Source organism: Saccopteryx bilineata, chromosome 9 (genome assembly GCF_036850765.1).
Source record: "Saccopteryx bilineata isolate mSacBil1 chromosome 9, mSacBil1_pri_phased_curated, whole genome shotgun sequence".
NCBI classification, from domain to species: domain Eukaryota; kingdom Metazoa; phylum Chordata; class Mammalia; order Chiroptera; family Emballonuridae; genus Saccopteryx; species Saccopteryx bilineata.
The window spans coordinates 50,139,288-50,147,566 of NC_089498.1; the positions used below are offsets into that span (position 1 = coordinate 50,139,288).

General features: G+C 40.9%; 1 protein-coding gene across 1 annotated transcript; it reads left to right on the forward strand.

Annotated features, from left to right (window-relative positions):
- The first annotated feature begins 4,664 nt into the window (after positions 1-4,664).
- Positions 4,665-7,135, forward strand: LOC136312951 (uncharacterized). Its single transcript, XM_066242960.1, has 2 exons — positions 4,665-5,386; positions 6,642-7,135. The coding sequence occupies exons 1-2, from the start codon at positions 4,868-4,870 to the stop codon at positions 6,861-6,863; spliced, it is 741 nt and encodes a 246-aa protein (XP_066099057.1). The 5' UTR covers positions 4,665-4,867; the 3' UTR covers positions 6,864-7,135.
- Positions 7,136-8,279: the final 1,144 nt, after the last annotated feature.

The window sequence follows — 8,279 nt, forward strand, 5'->3', positions numbered from 1 at the left end:
TTTTGAATCTGACTCTAAAAGGCAAAGGCAACAAAAACAAAAATAAACAAGTAAAATTATATCAAACTAAAAAGCTTCTGCCCAACAAAGGACACCATCAACCCAATGAAAAGACAACCTACTGAGTGGGAGAAAATATTTGCAAATCATATATCTTATAAGGGATTAGTATGCAAAATATATAAAAACTCAACCCAATAGCAGAAAAAATAATCTGATTTTGGGCAGAGGATCTAAGAAGTCATTTTTCTAAAGAACACACAGATGGCTAAGAGGCACGTGAAAAGATGTTCAACATCACTAACACAACATCAAATAAAAACCACAAGTAGATATCACTCATATCTGTAAAATGGCTATTATTAAAAGGACAAGAAGGAACAAGTGTTGGCAAGAATGTAGAGAAAAGGTAACCCTTGTGGGAAAAAAATTGGTGCAGCCACTACAGAAAACAGTATGGCAGGTCCTCAAAAGTTAAAAATAGAACTACCAATGAACTAGCTATTCTATTTTGGGGTATTTTTCTGAAGAAAATGAAAATATTAATTAGAAAAGATATATGTATCTCTCTGCTCATTGCTGCATCATTTATAATAGTCAAATAAATAAACAACCTATGTGTTCATCAAGAGGTGAGTGCATAAATAAGATGTAGTACATATATACAGTGGAATGCTACTCAGCCACAAAGAGAAGTTTTGCCATTTGCAACAATATGAATGGATCTTTAGAGTAATATGCTAGATGAAATAAGTCAGAGAGGATATATACTGTATGATTTCATTTATGTATAGAATCTAAAAAATAAAACTCATCAATAGAGAATAGATTCATAGTTATCAGAGAGAAATAGGTTGGGGGTGGGCAAAATGAGTAAAGGGAGTCAATTGTATAGTGATGGATAATGGATAATAACTACTTCCCATGGTGGTCATTTTATAGTACATACAAAGATTGAATTATGTTGTACACCTGAAACTAACATATCGTTATGTACGAATTTTGCCTCAAAACAACTCCTCCTCCTGCCAAAAACAAAAAAAAATCCAAAAACCCGCCAAAAAAGGAGCCAAACAAACTATTGGGCAGTCATGTGGTGTTTGCTGTAACACACACTGTTATTGCAATGAGAGTCAGAGTGGTACACTCAATTTATATGATGGGGTGGAGCAGAGATCACTGACATGGTGAACCATATGCAACTTGCAGGATATCTTACCTTTTTCATCCCTTACAATTCTGCATCATTGATATATGGTGAAGAACCTGGCTCTATGAACTTGACGGGTTAATTATGGGAGTGAGGCTATAAGGGCTGGCATAAGTAGCTACTTCATTGAATGAAACAATGGAAGGGAAAATAACTATTATACATGATATAACTATATTTACCATTATGCTGGAATTCAATCTAGCATCTCCCAACAAGGTCTGAATTGTGCTTTGCTTTGAAATACAAATGCAATTCTAAGCTGGTTTATAATACAAAAATCAATTAACCAGCCCCACCCTCCTGGATACTTCAGAAAGCCTTCTGCAACAAGTGCAAGGTGCAGTCAGCTAAGCCTGGGGAGAAATATAAACTGAACTGCCTTGGGAATCATCATATACAAGACTGATGACTTTGGTCTCCCTTCTGCTTCCTGCTGAGTGTGCAACTTCTTGGCCTCAGCAATTATAGTCAATCGCTATAGAGAAGGACAAAGGGAGGCAGCAAGATCAAAACCATTTTAATTGCATTAATGAGAGGAATCAAGAGATTTAAGTAGTTTACAATTAGAGTGCATGACTCAATCTGCACAACAAAGTGCCCCAAAAGCTCTAGGTCCAAAGTCCAGTTTTATTACTGATATAATGAATTTGAATAGAGCTTAAAATATTAAAAATGCACTTTCCGTATTTGACCTCAATTTCCTCATATGCAAAATGGGCTTCATATTATCAACCTCATAATATATAATAAAAATTAAGTGGACTAACAGGTAAAGTACCTTCTATAGTTATTTGGCAGGTGCAGATATTGCCCTTATCTAATGGCAACTATTAATTCACACACATGATTTATTTTATAGTTAACACATGATTTATTTATAGTTAATATCAGGTACATTGCTGAGTATTAAGAATTGTAAAGTACCTGTTATATTATAACTCTGTAACATGAGTCTACTCTGAAAAGTAGACTTCACATATCTGTGTTGGGCAAATATTAACTAATAAATGTACCCACATCTATAATAGTGCTTATAAAATACTTGGTAGCCAAGAGTGTTGGGCAGGTAAAATGTATTATGCTCACTTTGTTAAAGATGACGCTGCCCACGTGGAGGCCGTTGCCCAGGTGATATTAATGTATGTTGGGGGTGGGCTATGGGCAGGCAGAATCCTTGTAGCCTGGGGCTTGGTTTTGGGATTAAGCCTTTCCCACCCCTTTTTTTTAAAAATAATTTTATTTTTTTAATGGGGTGACATCAATAAATCAGGATACATATATTCAAAGATAACAAGTCCAGGTTATCTTGTCTTTCAATTATGTTGCATACCCATCACCCAAAGTCAGATTGTCCTCAGTCATCTTCTATCTAGTTTTCTTTGTGCCCCTCCCCCTCCCCCTTTCCCCTTTCCCTTTCCCCCCTCCCCCCATAACCACCACACTCTTATCAATGTCTCTTAGTTTCACTTTTATGTCCCACCTATGTATGGAATAATGCAGTTCCTGGTTTTTTTCTGATTTACTTATTTCACTTCGTATAATGTTATCAAGATCCCACCATTTTGTTGTACATGATCCGATGTCATCATTTCTTATGGCTGAGTAGTATTCCATAGTGTATATGTGCCACATCTTCTTTATCTAGTCATCTATTGACGGGCTTTTTGGTTGTTTCCATGTCCTGGCCACTGTGAACAATGCTGCAATAAACATGGGGCTGCATGTGTCTTTACGTATCAATGTTTCTGAGTTTTGGGGGTATATACCCAGTAGAGGGATTGCTGGGTCATAAGGTAGTTCTATTTTCAGTTTTTTGAGGAACCACCATACTTTCTTCCATAATGGTTGTACTACTTTACATTCCCACCAACAGTGTATGAGGGTTCCTTTTTCTCCACAGCCTCTCCAACATAAGCTATTACCTGTCTTGTTAATAATAGCTAATCTAACAGGTGTGAGGTGGTATCTCATTGCAGTTTTGATTTGCATTTCTCTAATAACTAAAGAAGATGAACATCTTTTCATATATCTGTTGGCCATTTGTACTTCTTCCTGGGAGAAGTGTCTGTTCATGTCCTCTTCCCATTTTTTTATTGGATTGTTTGTTTGTTGTTGAGTTTTATGAGTTCTTTGTATATTTTGGATATTAGGCCCTTATCTGAGCTGTTGTTTGAAAACATCATTTCCCATTTAGTTGGCTTTCTGTTTATTTTGTTATCAGTTTCTCTTCCTGAGCAAAAACTTCTTAGTCTGATGTAGTCCCATTCATTAATTTTTGCCTTCACTTCTCTTGCCATTGGAGTCAAATTCATAAAATGCTCTTTAAAACCCAGGTCCATGAGTTTATTACCATGTCTTCTTCTATGTACTTTATTGTTTCAGGTCTTATGTTTAGATCTTTGATCCATTTTGAGTTAATTTTAGCCAGGGGGACAAACTGTAGTCCAGTTTCATTCTTTTGCATGTGGCTTTCCAGTTTTCCCAGCACCATTTATTGAAGAGGCTTTCTTTTCTCCATTGTGTGTTGTTGGCCCCTTTATCAAAAATTATTTGACTATATATATGTGGTTTTATTTCTGGACTTTCTATTCTGTTCCATTGGTCTGAGTGTCTATTTTTCTGTCAATACCATGCTGTTTTGATTGTCATGGCCCTATAATATAGTTTGAAGTCAGGTATTGTAATGCCCCCAGCTTCATTCTTTTTCTTTAGAATTGTTTTGGCTATTCGGGGTTTTTTATAGTTCCATATAAATCTGATGATTTTTTGCTCTATTTCTTTAAAAAATGTCATTGGAATTTTGATGGGAATTGCATTAAATTTGTATATTGCTTTGGGTAATATGGCCATCTTGATTATATTTATTCTTCCTAACCAAGAACAAGGAATATTCTTCCATCTCATTATATCTTTTTCGATTTCTCTTAACAATGGTTTATAGTTTTCATTATATAAGTCCTTTACATTCTTTGTTATATTTATTCCTAAGTATTTTATTTTTTTTGTTGCAATTGTGAAGGGGATTATTCTTTTGAGTTCGTTCTCAGTTGTTTCATTGTTGGCATATAGAAAGGCTATTGACTTCTGTATGTTAATTTTGTATCCTGCGACCTTACTGTATTGGCTTATTGTTTCTAGTAGTCTTTTTGTGGATTCTTTGGGGTTTTCGATGTATAGGATCATATCATCTGCAAAAAATGATACCTTTACTTCTTCTTTTCTGATATGGATGCCTTTTATTTCTTTGTCTTGTCTGATTGCTCTGGCTAGAACCTCTAGTACCACATTAAATAAGAGTGGAGAGAGTCCCACCCCTTTTGATGTGGGGTGGTACAATCCCATCATGTCCCAGATAAGTGACTTTGTATTAGAGACTTCCCTATTTTGTATATTGGATTAAAGGTTTTTATTTCTACACTATAATGTGGGGGCAGAACAGGAGCTTGCTTGCGCTCTTGGTTCCTGGGATGATTAGCATGAGAGAGCAGAGAGATTACAGCAAGAGCAAAGAAAGGCCATGTGGAGGATGCCAGGCGGCTGTGATGGTGGCTGTGGCTACTGGCTTTACATTTGGCGTAGTCTGTGGCAGGATTCAATACAGTTCAGTATGGAGCAACCACCACCTTTGAGCAGTGTAGAGGACTGGCTGCTGTTATGGTTCCCCATGGCTGTCCTTTTGGGGACCGTAGGCTGCTGACTTTTACAGCCATGGGTGAGGAAACCGAGAGCTCTGTGGAAGAGGCTGCCCGGGGCCTGCAAACTGAGCAGTGGAAGGAGCTGGAGCAAATGCGGGAGAAACAGATGCTGACCCTGGAGCTGGAGGAAGCGCTGGAGGAGGAGCCTGACCAGGTTTACGAGATTCGCCTGGAAAAGGAGCACCTGCTGGAGGAGGATTCACTGGTTCGTGAGTTGCAGATTGCCCTGGACTTTGTGGAGAGCCAGCAGCAGTGGGAGGTCGGGGCTGAGGCTGAGGCTGAGGTTGAAGCTGAGATCGGGTCCAGAGCTGCAAGGTCTGCAGAGCAGAAGGCTGTGGCAGCCCAGGGCTCGAGCCCGGCAGTGGGAGCTGGTGTTTTCAGTTCCTCTTTGGAGGATGAGGAGAATCGGGCTGGAGTTGCAATGCGCAGTCTCCAGAAGATGGAAGCCCAGCTGGAAGGAGCACCTACTACGGCCCTGGTAGGTCTGCGATTTTGGGACATAGGGCTGAACGCCATGTGCCCCTCTTTGGGACAGTGTAAGACCTGCCAGGACAGCAGGGATGAGGGGGGTGGCTGACGCCCCATGTGCACGGACTGATTTCCTGGATTACGACCAGAGTGGGCACTGACTCCTTTGTTGAACGGACTTACAGATTTTGGACAATGTGAAATACCCTGATGGGGGTGGGGGCGGCTTTGCTGGAGGCCTTTCCCCTGCCCCGGGAAGCTTCTTTCATGGCTAGAAAAAAGGTCAAGGACATTTTGCGCTTTGGGCAAAGTGCTCAGAGACTAGTGAAGTGTACCTTTGTGATTGTTGAAACTGTATGATTTGTGCTGTTGTAATTTGTGTAATGTGCTAATTTCCTTGCACAGGGATGCTGGTAATGTAGATTGTGGGTAGTAAAGTGAGCATAGGGGTGGATTGTTGGCAGGTAAAATGTATTATGCTCACTTTGTTAAAGATGATGCTGCCCACGTGGAGGCTGTTGCCCAGGTGATATTAATGTGTGTTGGGGGTGGGCTATGGGCAGGCAGAATCCTTGTAGCCTGGGGCTTGGTTTTGGGATTAAGCCTTTCCCACCCCTTTTGATGTGGAGTGGTACAATCCCATCATGTCCCAGATAAGTGATTTTGTATTAGAGACTTCCCTATTTTGTATATTGGATTAAAGGTTTTGATTTCTACACTATAAAATGGGAGCAGAACAGGAGCTTGCTTGCGCTCTTGGTTCCTGAGATTATCATTAGAGGAGAGAGCAGAGAGGAGAGCAGAAAGAGGCCATGGGGCCAGGAGAAGCAGCCGAGATGGCGGAGTGTTGAGTGAGAAGCCAGTTTGTGCAGGGAGAGGGAAGGAGATGAGAAACAGAGGTGAATAAGTCTGGTGAGCTAGAAACCTTTGATTCTAGGAAACTCGGATAAGTCAGTAGCTTTATGAGCACTGAATGTGAGTGGGTTTTGGAGCCCAGTGTGTGTTTTACTTGCCCGCCGGGTGCAAGCTAGAATTAAAGATGACAGCCCATCAGTTTTTGGCTCCGTTGTTTCTTTACCGACTGTCCGAATCCAATGCAAACCTGCATGGGCCGGGCTGCTGTGATAGTGGCTCTGGCCACTGGCTTTACAAAGAGCTTTTAGACCTGCTAAAGATACTAAATCTTTGAAGCTCCTATAGGCCCATGGGTTGGATGAGTCTTCCAGCCATGCTTCTGTTTTTTGTTGTTGTTGTTTTTTTCACAGAGACAGAGAAAGGAACAGATAAGGACAAACAGGAAGGGAGAGAGATCAGAAGCATCAATTCTTTGTTGCAGCACCTTGCTTTCTCATATGTGCCTTGACCGAGAGGCTACAGCAGAGCAAGTAACCCCTTGCTCAAGCCAGCGACCTTTGGGCTCAAGCCAGAGATGGTGTCATGTCTATGATCCCACACTCAAGCCAACAACCCTGCGCGCAAGCTGGTGAGAGTGCTCAAACCAGAAGAGCCTGTGCTCAAACGAGCAACCTTGGGGTTCCGACCCTGGATCCTCCACATCCCAGTTCGACGCTCTACCCACTGCACCACCGCCTGGTCAGGTGCCATGGTTCTATTTTTTAAAGAGCTGGGCTGATATCAAATACAGTAGTCCCCCTTATCCGTAGTTTCACGTTCCACGGTTTCAGTTACTCAGTGTTAACTGAAACCCCAAAATATTAAAAGGAATATTTCAGGAATAAAAAGCTCCTGTTTTAAACTGCATGCCTTTCTTTTTATTATTATTATTATTATTATTATTATTATCATCATCATCATCTTTGAGAAAGTCAGAGGGAGATGAGAAGCATCAACTCAGAGATGCAGCACTTGTAGTAGCTGTTCATTGACTGCTTGTCATGCGTATCTTGACAAAGGGCTCCAGCCGAGCCATTGACCCCTTGCTCAAGCCAGAGACCAGGGTCATGACTATTAACCCACACTCAAGCCGGTGATCCTGCACTCAAGCTGGTGAGCCTCTGCTCAAACCAGTTACCTCAGGGCTTTGAACCTGGGTCCTCAGTGCCCCAGATTGATGATCTATCCACTGCACCACCACCTGGTCAGGATAAACTGCATGCCCTTCTGAGTAGCCTGATGAAATCTCATGCCATCCTACTCTGTCCCATCGGGACGTGAATCATCCTTTTGTCCAGTGTATCCACACTGTATATGCTCCCTGCCTGTTACTTAATACCCATCTCAGTTATCAGATTCACAGTTGCAGTATCACAGTGTTTGTGTTCAAGTAACCCTTTATTGTACTTAATAATGGCCCCAAAGTACAAGAGTAATGATGCTGGCAATTTAGATATGCCAAAGAGAAGCCGTACAATGCTTCCTTTAAGTGAAAAAGTGCATATGCAGAAAGACCTAAAGCTTGCAACCAGATCAAGTGGATATAAAATCCCAGCTACTTCTGATTCCCAATCTGCATCTGGAATTTCATGTTTTATCTCTCAGCAAGGAAAAGGCAGGCTATTGTTTCTCATTTCTTCAATCTTCTGCCTCCCAATTCTCATGATCTTTCCTCAGACTCTTTTCAGTTATCTGGTACTAAACTAGAAAAGATGTAAAACTTAAATTATATTTTTCCCATCATAGATAGCACTTGTGGCACTTCTTAGAGGGACTAAAAAACTGTATCTAAAACAGTAAAATTCGCAAAGAGGCTCGCACCCTAGTTCCCATATTGCAGAGTGACAAAGTGTCAGGGAGGCACGCTGCGGACAGAAGGCAAAAAGCACCACGCACACTGTCCTGAGAAGACTCATATTCTCACTTTCTCAGGAAGGCAAAGAAAAGAAAAAAATGGTAAGGAAAGAAACTAATGGTCTCTCAAAAAAAGAGCAAATATGGTTGGAGCA

Bases quoted from the DNA above. Each gene is read 5' to 3' on its own strand.
- LOC136312951 (XM_066242960.1), top strand. From the start codon at position 4,868: ATGGTTCCCCATGGCTGTCCTTTTGGGGACCGTAGGCTGCTGACTTTT. The intron at 5,387-6,641 runs GTAGGTCTGCGA...TTTTTTTCACAG, and splicing joins GAGCACCTACTACGGCCCTG to AGACAGAGAAAGGAACAGAT.